Here is a 17,531-nt window from a genome sequence, read left to right on the forward strand (position 1 = left end):
CCTTAATCCCTAAGCCAGAGAAAGATGCAGCACTGAAAGAAAATTATAGACCAATATCCCTGATGAACATAGACGCAAAAATCCTCAATAAAATTCTCGCTAGTAGAATACAACAACACATCAGAAAAATCATCCACCCAGACCAAGTGGGATTCATCCCTGGTATGCAGGGATGGTTCAACATTCGCAAATCAATCAATGTGATTCACCACATTAACAGACTGCAAAAGAAAAACCATATGATTATCTCAATAGACGCCGAGAAAGCATTTGGTAAAATACAACACCCGTTCATGATGAAAACTCTAAGCAAATTGGGTATAGAAGGAACATTCCTTAATATAATCAAAGCAATTTATGAAAAACGCACGGCCAGCATCCTATTGAATGGGGAAAAGTTGGAAGCATTTCCACTGAGATCTGGCACCAGACAGGGATGCCCACTCTCACCACTGCTATTTAACATAGTTCTGGAAGTTTTAGCCAGAGCCATCAGACAAGAAAAAGAAATCAAAGGAATACAAATTGAGAAGGAAGAAGTCAAACTATCCCTCTTTGCAGACGATATGATTCTTTACTTAGGGGATCCAAAGAACTCTACTAAGAGACTATTGGAACTCATAGAGGAGTTTGGAAAAGTGGCAGCATATAAAATCAATGCACAAAAATCAACAGCCTTTGTATACACAAGCAATGCCACGGCTGAGAAAGAACTGCTAAGATCAATCCCATTCACAATAGCTATAAAAACAATCAAATACCTTGGAATAAACTTAACCAAGGATGTTAAAGATCTCTACAATGAGAATTACAAAATCTTAAAAAAAGAAATAGAAGAGGATACCAAAAAATGTAAAAATCTTCCATGCTCATGGATTGGAAGAATCAACATCATCAAAATGTCCATTCTCCCAAAAACAATTTATAGATTCAATGCAATTCCAATCAGGATACCAAAGACATTCTTCTCAGATCTAGAAAAAATGATGCTGAAATTCATATGGAGGCAAAAGAGACCTAGAATAGCTAAAGCAATCTTGTACAACAAAAACAAAGCCAGAGGCATCACAATACCAGATTTCAGGACATACTACAGGGCAGTTGTAATCAAAACAGCATGGTACTGGTACAGAAACAGATGGATAGACCAATGGAACAGAATTGAAACACCAGAAATCAACCCAAACATCTACAGCCAACTTATATTTGATCAAGGATCTAAAACCAATTCCTGGAGCAAGGACAGTCTATTCAATAAATGGTGCTGGGAAAACTGGATTTTCACGTGCAGAAGCATGAAGCAAGACCCCCTACCTTACACCTTACACAAAAATCCACTCAACATGGATTAAAGACCTAAATCTACGACCTGACACCATCAAGTTATTAGAGAACATTGGAGAAACCCTTCAAGATATTGGCACAGGCAAAGAGTTTCTGGAAAAGACCCGGGAGGCATAGGCAGTCAAAGCCAAAATCAACTATTGGGATTGCATTAAATTGAGAAGTTTCTGTACTGCAAAAGAAACAGTCAGGAGAGTGAAGAGACAACCGACAGAATGGGAAAAAATATTTGCAAACTATGCAACAGATAAAGGGTTAATAACCAGAATCTACAAAGAGATCAAGAAACTCCACAAAAACAAAACCAACAACCCACTTAAGAGATGGGCCAAGGACCTCAATAGACATTTTTCAAAAGAGGAAATCCAAATGGCCAACAGGCACATGAAAAAATGTTCAAGGTCACTAGCAATCAGGGAAATGCAAATCAAAACCACAATGAGGTTTCACCTCACCCCGGTTAGAATGGCTCACATGCAGAAATCTACCAACAACAGATGCTGGAGAGGATGTGGGGGAAAAGGGACACTAACCCACTGTTGGTGGGAATGCAAACTGGTCAAGCCACTATGGAAGTCAGTCTCGAGATTCCTCAGAAACCTGAATATAACCCTACCTTTCGACCCAGCCATCCCACTCCTTGGAATTTACCCAAAGGCATTTAAATTGGCAAACAAAAAAGCGGTCTGCACCCTAATGTTTATTGCAGCTCAATTCACAATAGCCAAGACCTGGAACCAACCTAAATGCCCATCAACATTAGACTGGATAAAGAAATTACGGGATATGTACTCTTTAGAATACTATACCGCAGTAAGAAACAACGAAATCCAGTCATTTGCAACAAAATGGAGGAATCTGGAACACATCATGCTGAGTGAAATAAGCCAGTCCCAAAGGGACACATACCATATGTTCTCCCTGATCGGTGACAACTGACTGAACACCAAAAAGGAAACCTGTTAAAGTGAAATGGACACTATGAGAAACGGTGACTTGATCAGCATAGCCCTGACTGTTAATGAACAACTTAATACATTATCCCTTTTAGTAGTTTTTTTGGTCTGTTCTACTTAATATGACTGGTTTAATTCTGTAATTAATACACAGTTATTCTTAAGTATTGAAATTTAACTGAAATGTGATCCCTGTTAAACATAAGAGTGGGAATAAGAGAGGGAAGAGATGTACAATTTGGGACATGCTCAAGCTGACTTGCCCCAAATGGTAGAGTTAGAAACATACCAGGGGACTCCAATTCAATCCCATCAAGGTGGCATGTACCAATGCCATCTCACTAGTCCAAGAGATCAATTTCAGTTCACAACTGATCATAATCAAAGGACTAAGAGTCAAAGGGAGCACATAAACAAGTCTAGTACCTGCTAACACTAACCGATAGAATAAATAAAGGGGAGAGTGATCCAACATGGGAAGCGAGATACTCAGCAGACTCATAGAATGGCAGATGTCCTAAACAGCACTCTGGCCTCAGAATCAGCCCTAAAGGCATTCGGATCTGGCTGAAAAGCCCATGAGAGTATTTCAGGCATGGAAAGCCAAGACACTCTGGCAAAAAAAAAAAAAAAAAAAAAAAAAAAAAAAAAACACAAAACCTAAATGAAAGATCTCTGTGAGTGAGATCCCAGTGGAAAGAACAGGTCTTCAAAGAAGGAGGTACCTTTCTCTGAAGGGAGGAGAGAACCTCCACTTTGACTATGACCTTGTCTAAACAAGATAAGAGTTGGAGAACTCAAAAGGCTTCCATAGCCTTGGAAACTCATGACTGGAGCATAGGGAGATTACTGATGCCATAAACAGGAGTGTCAATTTGTAAAGTCAACAACAGGAGTCACTGTGCACTTACTCCTCATGTAGGATCTCTGTCCTTAATGTGCTGTACATTGAGATTTAATGCTATAACGAGTACTCAAACAATATATTTCACTTTGTGTTTCTATGGGGGTGCAAACTGTTGAAATCTTTACTTAATGTATACTAAACTGATCTTCTGTAAAAAAAAAAAAAAGAGAGAGAAAAAAAAGAAATTATCAACTCCCAACTTGACTCTCACTGGGATTAAACATGACAATAGGTCTGATCTGATTTCATCATCATTTAAAAAATCATCTATTATTTTTCACTTTATGTTTCTGTGTGGGAGCAAACTGTTGAAATCTTTACTTAATGTATGCTAAACTGATCTTCTTATATTAAGAGAATCGAAAATGAATCTTGATGTGAATGGAAGGGGAGAGGGAGTGGGAAAGGGAAGGGTTGTGGGTGGAAGGGACATTATGGGGGGGAAGCCATTGTAATCCATAAGCCGTACTTTGGAAATTTATATTCATTAAATAAAAGTTAAAAAAAAAAAAAAAAAAGAACTGCTGGCCCTAACACTATGCCAAAAAGCTGTATGCCAAAAGGCGGAGAGCAGAAAAGGCATCCTATGGAATAGGAGAAAATATCTGCAAATCATCTAGCTGAAAACGGGTTAAAATCTAAAACTCCTACCACTCAACAACAAAGAAATAAACCAATTAAAAATGAGCACAGTATGTAAATGGACACTTCCCCCTGAAAGACGCTCAATACCACCCGCTGTCAAGGAAATGGGGATCAAAGACACAACAAGCTCTCGGCTCACATGATGGGGAGAGGGTGGAGACAAAGAATATAAAGAGAAAGAATGGCAGTGAGAAAGAGTAACAGAAGGGAAAAACAAAAAAAGAAAAATAAGGGGCTGGCACTGTGGCATGCTGGGTAAAGCTGCTGCCTGCAGTGCTGGCATCCCATATGGGCACCAGTTTGGGTCCTGGTAGCTCCTTTTCTGATCCAGCTCTCTGCTGTGGCCTGGGAAAGCAGTAGAGGATGGCCCAGGTCCTTGGGCCCTGTACCCACATGAGGGACCTGGAAGAAGCTTCTGGCTCCTGGCTTTGGATCGGCCCAGCTCCGGACACTGCAGCCATTTGGGAAGTGAACCAGTGGATGGAAAACTTCTCTCTCCCTGCCTCTGCCTCTCTGTAACTCTGCCTTTCAAATAAATAAATCTTTTAAAAAAATTAAGAAAGAGATAGAAAGAAAATAAAGACATAAACAGGGAAATAATAAAGAAAATAAAAAGCATAAAGAATAATAAAAGAGAAAGAATATGTAAAAAAAAATAATAAAAGAGAGCAAAAAGGAGAAAGAGAAAAAGGAGCGAGGAAGGCAGGGTCTTGCAGCCACGAGGCACCAGTCAGCCAGATGCTGCCAGATAAATGAGGAAACAAGATGTGGCTGATACATACTACAGGACAGTATTCAGGAAGGAAATTCTGGCCAAGGCTACAACACGGATGAACCTCAAGGACGTCATGCTAAGTATAATAAGCCAGTCCCAAAAAAGAAAAATACTCTCTGGTTCCACTTAAACCAGGTAGCTAGAGTAGTCAAATTCAGAGACAGAAAGCAGAATGGCAGCTGCCAAATACAGAGGGAGACTGTGTAAGGGGCACAGGGTTTCAGTCTGGGAAGAGGAGAAAAGTTTTGGAGAGTACACAGCAATGTGAATGAATTTGACATTGCTGAACTACACAGACAGGGGGCCGGTGCTGTGACATAGAAGGTTAAGCCTTTGCCTGTGACGCCGGCATCCCATATAGGCACCATTTTGTGTCCTGGCTGCTCCACTCCTGATCCAGCTCCCTGCTAACAGCCTTGGGAAGATGGCCCAAGTCCCTGGGCCCCTGCACCCATGTGAGAGACCTGGAGGAGGCTCCTGGCTCCTGGCTTCAGACTGGCCTGGTTCTGGGTACTGCGGCCATTTAGAGAGTGAACCAGCACATGGAAGATCTCTCTGTGTCTTTCCCTCTCTCTGTTACTCTGCCTCTCAAGTAAATAATAAATATATCTTAAGGGGTGGGGGGGAGGGCTAGACCAGACATTTTATGTCATGGTTATGTTTTTAAAAACATCTGACATAGCCGGCGCCGCGGCTCACTAGGCTAATCCTCCGCCTAGCGGCGCCGGCACACCGGGTTCTAGTCCCGGTCGGGGCGCCGGATTCTGTCCCGGTTGCCCCTCTTCCAGGCCAGCTCTCTGCTGTGGCCAGGGAGTGCAGTGGAGGATGGCCCAGGTGCTTGGGCCCTGCACCCCATGGGAGACCAGGAAAAGCACCTGGCTCCTGGCTCCTGCCATCGGATCAGCACGGTGCGCCGGCCGCAGCGCGCCGGCCGCGGCGGCCATTGGAGGGTGAACCAACGGCAAAGGAAGACCTTTCTCTCTGTCTCTCTCTCTCACTGTCCACTCTGCCTGTCAAAAAAAAAAAAAAAAAAAAAAAATCTGACAAACGTATTCCAAAGCTACCTTTATGTTTAATTTAATAGACTATCAGGAAAACTAGCATTAGAAGTGGGTTCCAGAGTGGGCACTGTGGTGCAGCAGGTTAAGCTTCCCCCTGAGATGCTGGCATCCCATATGGGTGCTGGTTCAAATTCTAGCTGCTCTACCTCCAGTCCAGTTCCATGATAATGTGCCTGGGAAAGCAGCAGAGGATGGTCCAAGTACTCTCTCTCTGTAACTCTTTCAAATAAATAAATAAACCTTTTTTTAAAAAAAGTGGCATCTTTTGAAGACCCTAGCCCAGAAATATAGAGTCCTACAAAGGACAACTTTTTCCTAAAAACAACAGATTCCCTCCCACAAGGGGTAGAAATGGGCTGCAAGACTACACGTTTTACAAGAATGAGGACCTGGTGATCACATAATACGACACAACACAGAAAGCCTCGTATATCAACATTCAAACACTGATGGAACCTTCTACCAGCAACAGCTTTTTAAAACATTTAGTTCAATTCCAACAAGACTTAAATCTGGTAGAGGAAAGAATTCCAAGCCCCACTAATGGCCTGCAGGTGGCGGTAAAAGCACAGTGATTATGTCAAAGCAGACAAAAAATGATCGATGCAGAAAACCAGGAAACATACAAAAGAAATCTAAACCAATTTTATGCTAATTACTTGTGTAAGTATTTTACATTAAATAAATTGTAATTCACTCCTCAGATACAGAACCTTTATTGGGTCACCCAAACAGCTTACCTTACAGCCTCTACATGGTCAATCCTAACCTGCTTCTGTTTTGTCTCATTCTTTGAAAGATCTTTGCGATCATATCTAGCAGGAAAATTAGAGATTCATTAAAAAAAAAGAGAGAGAATTCTTTCTTGATTTATTTGAAAGGCAGACAGCATGAGAAATAGAGAGACAGAGACAGAGAGAGATCAATCTTCCATCCACTGGTTCACTCCCCAAGCAGCTGCAACAGTCGGGGGCCATGCACTCCTTCTGAGTCCCCCACATGGATGGTCCAAGCACTTGGGCCATTTTCTGCTGCTTCCCTGGGCACAGTGGCAAGGTGCTGGAACAGAAGCAGAGCAGCCAGGACACGAATGGGCGCTCTGATATGGGATGTCACTGTTGCAAGCAGCAGTTAACCTGCTGTACCACACACAGTGTTGGTCCCAGTCATTGATTTTTTCAGACATGGCATAACTTACAGAAAAGTTCAGCAGTCCAATCAATATATTTATTTATTGAGGGTCTCCTGTGTGAAGCCCTATGACAGGGGAACAATGAAGATATACTGAGGTCCTTGTTGATAAGACACACCAAACAAGAACAGTGCAAGAGGTGAGTATATAGGCAAGGCTCAGGGACCACACAACCACCAACAAGAGACGTCTCAGGTACCTCGAGCTGCTGGTTCTAAAACCGTGATTATCGATCCTAAATAAAGTGTGGCATTCACATCAGAAGAGCAAACTCTACAGGGCAGGACGAACCAACCCAAAGGTCTGTGCCCCTCCATCCAAAGCAGCCGTGATGTGTGTCCCCGAGGACGGTACCACCCACCTGCTTCCTTCCCTTTTTCTACTTAGCCTGGGAGGTTTGCTGGTGGCAAGAGGAAGAAAAAGGCGAAAGGCATAGACTTCTCATAATATCTAAAAAATATCTATGAGCAGTAAGATGGCAACACTGCTGCATATATCAGCTCATCTGTCACAGCTGCTCCATTTCTTCTAGTGTGAGAGGGAAAGTTTTGGTAGACAGCCCTTCTGAGCTACCAGAATCAGTGCAGATTTTTTTTTTTTTTTTTTGACAGGCAGAGTGGACAGTGAGAGAGAGAGACAGAGAGAAAGGTCTTCCTTTGCCGTTGGTTCACCCTCCAATGGCCGCCACGGCCAGCACGCTGCGGCCGGCGCACCGTGCTGATCCGATGGCAGGAGCCAGGAGCCAGGTGCTTTTCCTGGTCTCCCATGGGGTGCAGGGCCCAAGCACCTGGGCCATCCTCCACTGCACTCCCTGGCCACAGCAGAGAGCTGGCCTGGAAGAGGGGCAACCGGGACAGAATCCGGCGCCCCAACTGGGACTAGAACCCGGTGTGCCAGCGCCACTAGGCGGAGGATTAGCCTAGTGAGCCGCGGCGCCGGCCAGAATCAGTGCAGATTTACAACCAGGGTGTGGGGGGGGGACATGTACAATTTTCATGTCTTCCTCTTTAGGCTGATTATACGTCTCCAAGAGGCTGACTTAAATTTAAAAAAAGGTAAACACATCCACACTAAAGACCAACACCGTGATAAAAGACAGGGGAAGAGAAGAGTAAACGTGCATTAAGGTTCGAGTAGGCCACACCAGCAGAGCCCTTCTAGGCTTCCTCCCAGGCAGCAGGTCTGATTAAGTGGACCCTGCACACACAAAGGCTTCCACGCAGAGGCCCAGACCCATCCTGCCTGCCCCCAGAGACTTGGAGAAAGAGAAGACGGGACACTCACTGCAGTGGCCAGGGTGGAGACCAGGTATTCCTCCAAGTTACACAAGGCTGAAAGCAGTCAGTCCCTAAGAGACTGCCTCGGCCAACTTCCCCTTCCTTGCATCCAAGGAGAGGGATGAGCAGAGAAACGAACTCCCTCATTCAAGACAAAAACTCGGTTCCTTAACAGTGGCCCAGGCAGGGCTCCCACATGGCTCTCTGTCCTCCCAGTCCGAAGACAGAAAACATTTAAAGAGGTTGCAAAGAAAAGGGGCATTTCACACAGCAGAGACAGAAGAAAACTGGTATTCTGTGTCTGTAGCACATGCTTCACACAAGCCTGATATGAGACTCCAGGTGGTTAAATATTTTTTTATTTTTGCTCATGGAAACAGCTTAAAAGAAGCAGAGATGACTGGGGCCGGTGCTGTGGCATAGTGGGTAAAGCCACCACCTGCAGTGCCAGCAACCCATATGGGTGCCATTTCGAGTCCCAGCTGCTCCACTTCTGATCCAGCTCTCTGCTGTGGCCTAGAAAAGCAGTACAAGATGGCCCAAGTGCTTGGGTCCCTGCACCCACGTGGGAGACCTGGAGGAAGCTCCTGGCTCCTGGCTTCAGATCGGCACAGCTCCAGCCATTGTGGCCATCTGGGGAGTGAACCAGCAGATAGAAGACTCTCTCTCTCTGCTTCTCCTTCTCTCTGTGTAACTCTGACTTCCAAACAAATAAAATAAATCTTAAAAAAAAAGGGGGGGGGGAGGGCAGAGAAGGACCAAAACCAAGGTTTTGTCAATTTTGAAGACAAAGCTTTCTTTAAAAAGCTCTTTTGAAGACAAAATGTAATCCCTGCTGAAAAGCACGGGCGCTGGAAAAGCCATCTGCTGCTTTCTACTCCTGGCTGCTCTCGGTCCCAGAGGCTGATGGGGACAGACTCCACCCGTGGTGTCAGCCAGCTGTGCTGAGGGCCTCTCACAGGAGGGGAGCAGCAGCAGCCTGCTCCAGGTGTTTATTCCCCGGCGTCTGCCCACAGGGAACCTTCTTAGGGCAGCAGACTTGGCAGGGCCCACTCCTTCCAGGTCCTAGGACTCTCTCCCTCCCTCCAGGGGCCTCGCCGGGCCCAGGGATGGGTGCCCTTGTTAGTACACACTCCCACAGTCCACCTAAAGGCTTGACTACCCAAGCATGAGTGCTTAAACATTTTATTTTAGTCTGGCCTGCCTTTTAAAATTCATACAAATGGAACATCAACACAAATTCTTTCCTGTCTGGCTTTTTAAAATCTAACACTATACGCATGAGATTCCTCCAGACCATTATATCTGCCCTGTATAGCATTCATCTGGGCTGTTAATCGCATTCCACTCTGACTACACCGCGGTCAACTTACCCATTCCATGGCTGTTGGCCATCTGGGTTGCTCCTCTGGGGAGCTGTAAACAACGCAGCTATGAACACTCTTGCCTACATCTCCCAGGGCACACACACACACACGCTTCTAATGGCATCCCTAAGAGTGGACGTGAGCGGAAGCACACACGTATCTGCACTTAGTGCTTACCAGCAAACCGGCTTCGCTCTCTGAACTCCCACCAGCAACGCGCGAGGGTTCCTGTTGCTCAGCCCCCTCCCTGACACGTCACACTGCCAGTCCTTCTCGCTGCAGCCAGTCTGGTGAGGGTAACATCTCACTGTGGTTTGGATGTTCGTTTCTCTGATCGGTAACGAGGCTGAGCAGACTTACCTGTTTACTGATCATTTCTGAGTGCTTGTTCAACTCTTCTCCCCACTGAAGGCAGGGATTTCCCTGGTGACCACAATTACATGAACAAGCTGATTGAATTCGGCTTCAGAACTCTCCCTTGGGAATATGAACTCAGCAGTGAGAAAGAATAGTCCACTTATTTATTTATTTATTTTGCTCCAAATGATCATTTATGATGAATCTCTATTAACTAGGACCAACTTCAACAAAGGCTACTAAAACAAAGTATAATGTCATAACACAAAACACAGAAAGGGCATACAACCTCAGAATCCCGACTACATACTCCTGGGCCACACCGTCTACACCGAATACTGTGCAACCTTAACATGCTCTGAAGTCAACACGAAGACTGAATTAAAAATTCATGTAAAGTGCTGCCTCTGTCTGCCTCTGAAAACACAGGTAAGAATAACAGCAGAGGTAATAAAAAAAATCCTAAGTAACTCACTTTAAAACAACCACCTGGGAGCAGCCATTTGACCTACTGCAAGTCAGAGTGCGTGGGTTTCATTCCAGCCCTGGTTCCTGTTCCCAGCTTTCTGCTAATGCAGATCTTGGAAGGCAGCAGGCTTGAGCAGTGGAGTCCCTGCCACCTACCTTGAAACCTGTACCGAGTTCCCAGCTCTGAGCACTGGCTTTGGCTGTTGCAGGCATTTGGGAAGTGAACCAGCAGATGGAGTTCTTCTCTTTCTTTCTGCCTCTCAAATTAAAAAAATAAAAATAAAAACAAACAAATAACAACAAACAACTTTAAACTTTACAGATAAGTGGACAGATGTAGAGTCTTTATACTGTACAAGAGTACTTGAGAAAGTTTGTGGAAAAGTGAATTAAAACACTAAATTTATTTTGATGCAAAAAAATTTTAAAAACCATGCATAGTTTTTTCATCAAACTCATTTTCCATGAACATTTTGAAGGCCTTTTATATGCATGAATTTCAAAAATGTTTTGCTCCAAAATAAATGTATCTTTTAATTCCACTTTCCACCTAGTATGGTAGATGCCTTCATACTGAAATCCTCAATCACATCCGCGTCCTGCATCTAAATCCCCTGATGCCAGACCTCCAGTTTCTTTACCAGTCCTGGCCCTCCCAGGGGCCCTGCTGGATTGCGACTTCTCATTGCTCCCGTATTCTCATCTCCATTCGCACCACTTCATCTACAAGACTGGAATGATTTGCAGGCCATGTACCTCACAATGACCATGGAGCTCCACTCACCCTGCCGTCTTGGGGCCTTGGCTTGGATCTCTGTTCGGCTAGTGGAATGCCCCACTGCAGACTGCTGGCCTGGCGTCCTACTGGACTTCTGTGGCCCCAGGCCTGGTTTCCGTGGCCTGCAGGGGCCCTCTCCTAGGAGCAGTCTCTCAGTGAAGAATCTTCACCAACTTTGTAAGACTCTACACTCACTGCTGACTTCAATCTAGAGGGCCACAGGATAAGGTCCTCCCCTACCCTCACTACCAGACCAAGCTTAGTTCCCTTCCCACTCCGGTCTCCCTGGCTGTCTGCCAAGCACTCCGGGACGTGTGCAGCTGGCCCTGTGCTGGAATACTTGAACCAGAACCCCAGTGGTCCCTGCTCAGCACGCTGGTGAGAGGCAATAAGGACAGGCAGCCCTCATACTTGCTGTGGTCAAGAAAACTGCGTTAACAACAGAAAATGTTATTTGTGGCAGAGACATTTCTTTTAACACAAAAACGTGTTTTAAAATGGGAATTTGCTATATAAACCTATTAACTAAGTCTTTTCTAATAATTATGAAATTGGCTTAACTGAATCACATTATAATTGCTAAAAAACTAGGCCCGAGGGCTTTTGACATGGAAACCAGATCTCAAAACTGGAGCTAAACCAGCTTATTTCATAAAGGAAACCATGCAGTCTGTGGAAATGTGCAAATCCCTCTTTTGCAAGGAAAAAAGTTCCTCTCTTAATCATAATTCTAAAATAAGAGAAAAAAATTAAAGCTGCATGAATAATCAGTTCATGAATAATCTGAGTAAAAAATTTCATTAGGTTCAAGTACTAAACAAGCAAATTAGACACTAAACAAGTTTACTCCTTTAAAAATTTTTTTAAATGTAATTGAAAGGCAGAATGATGGGGGTTGGGGGGGAGCAATCTTCCATCCACTGGTTCACTGTCCAAGTGGCAGCAACAGCTGGGCTGGACCAGGCGGAAACCAGGAGACAGGAACTCCACCTGGGTTTCCCACCCAAGTACTTGAGTCATCATCTACTACTTTCCCAGGCCCATAAGCAGAGAGATGGATCGGAAGCAGAGCAGCCAGGACTCAACCTGGTGCTCTTATGTGGCTGCTGGCATCGCAGGTGGTGGCTTAACACACCACACCACAACGCCAGCCCCAAACTAAACCTTGACACATTATTTACTCGCTGTCAAATGGTGTGGCAGAATTTGTTTTTACCCACAATTCCCTCCTAATCCACAATCGCTGTGAAGAGCCAGGAACACAGAGAGTGGGTTAAATGCCGCGGGGGTCCTGGGGGGACGAGGGCCACCATCGTCCTAGGCCCTTGCCTAAGTCCCCACATCCCAGCAGCTGAGCAAAGTGTCCCTGCTGCTGACTCCGGGCTCAGGAGTTCAAACGCTCCTCCCCAACCTCTCATTTGTCTCTTCACCTCCGTTCGGTCACACCCTCATCCAACAGTAAGTGTCTGTGATGCACACGCACACGCACACATAACACACACACCAACTCTCAGGGAACACGCCGTAGTGGAGACACAAGGCGAGTGCATATGAGATGACAACCCTAACACGTGTTGCCACAGGGGCAAGGCACAGGGGCAAGGCGCAAAGCCAAGGACAGGACTGCCCAAGGAGCTCAGCTTCAAAGGGCAGAGAAAGGCTTCCTGGAAAAGGCAGCTTCTGGGATGAACGGGAGCCGGCTGCGCCCACAGGTAGGAGAGCGGTGGTGAGCAGCGTTCCAGGCTGCCGCATGGCTCGGAAAGCAGAAGGGCCCGCACGGCTGAAATGGGCAGGCAGGTGGGAAGAGTACAAGCTGTTCCCAGCCATACGCTAGGCCTGCAGGGAGACTCTAACTCATGCCTGGATGCCTCTCGGAGAGACCAGCGATGCTGAAATAAGAATGCCCATGTATGGCAATGGACCCAAGTCTTCACAAGAGGACTGTGTGGATCCTGAATCTATCACCTTCAACAGCACAGCAAAGCCAGTCAGAGCTTAATTTTAGGAAACCTGCCACTGGCCAGGACAGGCCAGGTCTGCAGACGAGGGGCATCTACGCAGCTGAGATGTCCCACTCCTGTGCAGCACACGTGCAAAACACTGAGGAACGGAATTCAGCCACCAAGGCCAGTGTGGCGAGCAAATCCACAGAACCACCTCGTGAGAAGTCACTACAGGAGCTAGCCACTACCAGGGAGGAATGCCGAACACCTGCAGAAGCTGGCCCTGGTGGCACTGAGTTCTAGGGCAAGCACTGGCCCTCTCTAGCCTCGATTTCCCCATCAATGCAGCCCACAGCTGCTGGGGTGTGGCTGGCTCCTGTGCTTCCCCGAGCTGTTACTCGGGCAGGTTATCACCAGCACGAGTATTTTGTCACCAAAGGCAAGGGCTTAAATAACTGCTGTTAAGTCATAGGTTTCCTATAGCTCTGAGAAAAAAAGTTCATGAGTTCTCAACCTGTCTGAAATTCAGAAAACAAATTACAGTTACATGTGCCTTTTAAAGGTGGACAAGTTACTCACAACCAAATATAAAGCTAATTAAAATTTTAGGACAAGCAAATGAGATAGTGAAGATTTTTTTAAGGAAAGAGAAAGTAAAAGAAAAAAAAAGCGAACAACCAGGCAGGCAGTGGTTCGGGAGGCTCACTTCCCTTCCTGTGGGCTTCATTTCCCTCTTTCAGTTAGGACTCCTAATATGCAAATTATTCCACTGAAGACTTCTAGAGGCCTTTTTGCTTAGGATTTACAGGGCTCCTTAAGCAAAAGAAATTATTCTGAGACTTCATGATAGAAATGGGAGCAGAAGCACTGGGGATCTGAAGTCCACCTAAAGTGGGTGGACACTTAGAAATGTGTACACAGGAAACAGTCCGAATTCTGTGATTTCAAGAATGGGGCAGTGAAGAGGTGGACTCTGCCCAGGAGCACCTGCTAAGTGCCGGTGCATTATTAAGCAGTAGGGCCTTCTGATTGAGGATCCTCTCAATCCTATCAGATCAGTACAATCTCTATTTCAATTGTGCAGAAACTAAGTGGGAACAAAGGCTCGGTGTGGTCAAGTAACTCGGCAAAATCACACAGCTTGGAAAGTAAAGAAGCTACCAGACTTTGGATCCAATTCTATTCAACATCAAATCTCCTCTTTCTATATAGATGGTGCAGACTAGGCATCAAAGGAAGCAAATTAAAGCAAGTTCCCCCTTTTAACATGATTCTTAAAAACGCCATCATTTCATGCTAAGCCTGACTTCATAAACAAATCATTTGTGAGAGGGAAAAACCACATCCAGGTCAAGTCATGAGTTGAAAAAGGCTTATTTCAGAGAGCACTTCCTGAAAGAGTCAGGCGGCAGCCACAGCCCATTAGCAACAACTCCCGCAGCAAGGTCTACAGTTAAACAAGCCTTGAACGCAACAGGCAAGCCGAAAACAACAGGAACACAGCATTTCAGAAATATGCTCTTTCCAGAAACACCCATTTTAATGCAAGCAACCCTGAAGATACTTCTTTCACAGAACTGAGTACACCGGAAGATGTTCATCTGAAAGACAGCCTTTTAACGGACAGGAGGTAGGCAACATTCAATTAACTTCATCATAGATCATTATCAGAATGATTACTTACTAAATTCCATCATTGTTTTGTTTTAGTAATTCACTACTGACACTACATTGGTGAAGAGTCTTGAAATGGCCTGTGTTAGCAGCTTTCCACAATACTAAAATGATCTTATATTGATTTGTATTATTGTTTTATATTAATAGTAAATACAACTTTTTTCAACTGAAAGGACAATGCTGATATGGTAACTCTTTCATATACTTAGTCTTTGTCACTTGATTCTAATTATACTGTTGCATGAAATACATACAATTGTTTCTAAGAAAAGAAAAACTTCAATCAATCATGGAATCCAAGGTAAAAAACTGTCTTGCAGGCCAACAACTTTTCAACATTTATCCAGAAATTTCTCTGGATCTGTAGAGCACAGCCCACATGCCTACACTTCTAAAACACATACACCACCCATACTTTCTTCAGACCTAAGTGGATGGATACAAATGCTGCTGACTAATGAGCTCCAGACAAAAAAGCAGCTTGGGAACACGGGAACAGAGAGAGACTCAAGATGGTCTCTAAGGTCTGAATCTGGGTGACAAAACATGCTTGGAAAAAAATGGCAGAAACATGAAACTTCATTTACATTATAATTGCGACTATTTAAAAAGTCACTGAGAGTTAAAAAGTTTTAAGCCTCCAAAAGTATTCTCCTTTGATACTGGAGATTTAAATTTCCTATGCAGTATTTTTCTCATCTGATAAAAATATATATTCTAGCCACAGCGATGTTTGGAAAATTTAATGTATGTTTTTAAATATATAGAATGCTGCTCTAAAAATCATTTTTAACCTAAATATTGGAAAACCAATCAAGGAAGGAAGGGCAGAGGAGAAACAAGGTCACATCAAGGTCACAGCAGCTGCTCAAACTGTTTCTTAATTATCGACGTGGGTACCACCGCCACAGGCTGCAATCGCCCCCATTTTTTACTGCAGTCTCAGGGCTGAATGAGAGCCCACTCAGCCCAGCATCACTTCCTGTGTGCCTCCGTATTTCTAGGGGAGGCCACAAGGTTCCATCTCTTTGTAGCAGGTCTATATTTAACGTCTCTGTAGCCAGTGCTGGTGTTGCGTCACAGGTGAAGGAAGTCTCACACTGTGAGGGGCCCATCAGTCACAATCACAAATAAAGTCCTTTCCATTTGAAATGGACTTTTTTTTTGGTGGGGGGGAGGGAGTGGGAAATGGGACTTTAATTTCTGGGTCCAGCTCCTCATGTGTAGAGCATGACAGAAACACTGCCACTTCTAGACCCAGGAGAATTTAAAGAGAACATAAGATAATACTTAGGAAATATTTACCACCTTTAAAAAAAAGATGTTTCATGGCCAGCTAAGGAATTATTCACTGACAAACTAGAGAACACCTGCTGTGTGTGGGCAGCCTCACCAAATGCGCTGTCCCTAATTTAACAAGCATCTACTGGGCACTCACCATGTACTATGTATGCAGAAGGAATACAGAAGTGAGATGCGGAACACTGACATGCTCTCGCAAATAAGAACTACTGTGACCAGTCATTAACCAGCTGTATGGTTCTTTTTATTAGTTTTCTAATAAATATTTTATATATCAAAGTTCTATTTAATAAGTAAAATAGAAAAAATCTTAATATTTAGACTTCACTAATCTGGGTTACAAAATATTTAAAGAGAACAAAGAAGCTAAAAAGTGGCAAATTTCTTTTATAAGATTTAAAGTCCAGAATGGCCATTCCTCAGTTAGTCCAACTGCTACCCAAATCCATGCTATGGGAAGAAATAATGAAGAAAAGGTTATTCTTTGAGAAGAAGGGAGGTGAACAGAAAGAGAGAAAACAAATGAATTTTTTGTTGCAGTAAAACACCGCAGATCACTTTAGTGGATAAGTACTAGCAACACCTCTTAGGGATACACACCAAGACATATTTCTTGAGTCTATAGTAACTTAAAATTCTCTCTAAATCAAAACTCACAGCAGTATGAAAATGTGAAATATTCTCCAAAGATTTTATTCTTTTTTTAACTACTTTTACAGTTTCTAAGTATCATGTCTACCAACAAGCTGTAAGATGACCACTCTAAACAATCCAGTTCAACCTGCCCCTTCCAACGACTCACACCCCAGTGAATACACAATCGCAGCCCTTGTCTTCTACAGCTCTATCTTTATTATTGGATTATTTGTCAATGTCACAGCGCTGTGGGTGTTCAGCTGCACCACCAAGAAGAGAACCACTGTCACCATCTACATGATGAATGTGGCATTGCTGGACTTGATGTTTATAATGAGCTTGCCCTTCCGAATATTCTACTATGCAAAAGGAGAATGGCCATTTGGAGAACACTTCTGCCACATCCTTGGGGCTCTCACAGTGTTTTATCCAAGTATCGCTCTATGGCTTCTCGCTTTTATCAGCGCAGACAGATACATGGCCATTGTACAGCCGAAATACGCCAAGGAACTGAAAAACACATGCAAGGCGGTGCTGGCGTGTGTGGGACTCTGGATCATGACAGTGACAACCACTGTCCCCCTGCTACTGCTCTACGAGGACCCTGACAAGGCCTCCACCCCTGCCACCTGCCTGAAGATCTCTGACATCATCCACTTAAGAGCTGCTAACGTGCTGAACTTCACGCGACTGATTTGTTTTTTCTTGATCCCCTTGTTCATCATGATTGGGTGCTACTTGGTCATTATTCACAGTCTCCTGAACGGCCGGACATCCAAATTGAAACCCAAAGTCAAGGAGAAGTCCATCCGGATCATCATCACACTCCTGGTGCAGGTGCTCGTC

At 44.4% G+C, this 17,531-nt stretch overlaps 2 protein-coding genes across 7 annotated transcripts in view; one reads left to right on the top strand and one right to left on the bottom strand.

Annotated features, from left to right (window-relative positions):
- UBAC2 (UBA domain containing 2) overlaps positions 1 to 17,531 on the bottom strand; it is a 191,713-nt gene that overhangs the window by 125,230 nt on the left and 48,952 nt on the right. For 2 of the 6 annotated variants that reach the window (XR_016212718.1, XM_089303478.1), the window contains one exon: positions 10,506 to 10,608. The exons of 3 other annotated variants lie outside the window; for them this stretch is intronic. The gene's annotated coding sequence lies outside the window, so the exon portion shown is untranslated. The remainder of the gene's footprint in view (positions 1 to 10,505; positions 10,609 to 17,531) is intronic. One more of the 6 variants, XR_016212719.1, reaches the window with a different exon arrangement.
- Positions 14,430 to 17,531, top strand: part of GPR18 (G protein-coupled receptor 18) — a 5,942-nt gene continuing 2,840 nt past the window's right edge. The window contains exons 1-2 of the mRNA XM_008260138.5: positions 14,430 to 14,700; positions 16,769 to 17,531. The exon at positions 16,769 to 17,531 is cut by the window's right edge and continues 2,840 nt beyond it. Of these exons, the coding sequence (XP_008258360.3) occupies positions 16,803 to 17,531 (729 nt within the window). The 5' untranslated portion in view covers positions 14,430 to 14,700; positions 16,769 to 16,802. The remainder of the gene's footprint in view (positions 14,701 to 16,768) is intronic.

This window comes from Oryctolagus cuniculus, chromosome 9, assembly GCF_051225735.1.
Source record: "Oryctolagus cuniculus isolate XC-2025 breed Fujian yellow rabbit chromosome 9, ASM5122573v1, whole genome shotgun sequence".
Taxonomy (NCBI): Eukaryota; Metazoa; Chordata; class Mammalia; order Lagomorpha; family Leporidae; genus Oryctolagus; species Oryctolagus cuniculus.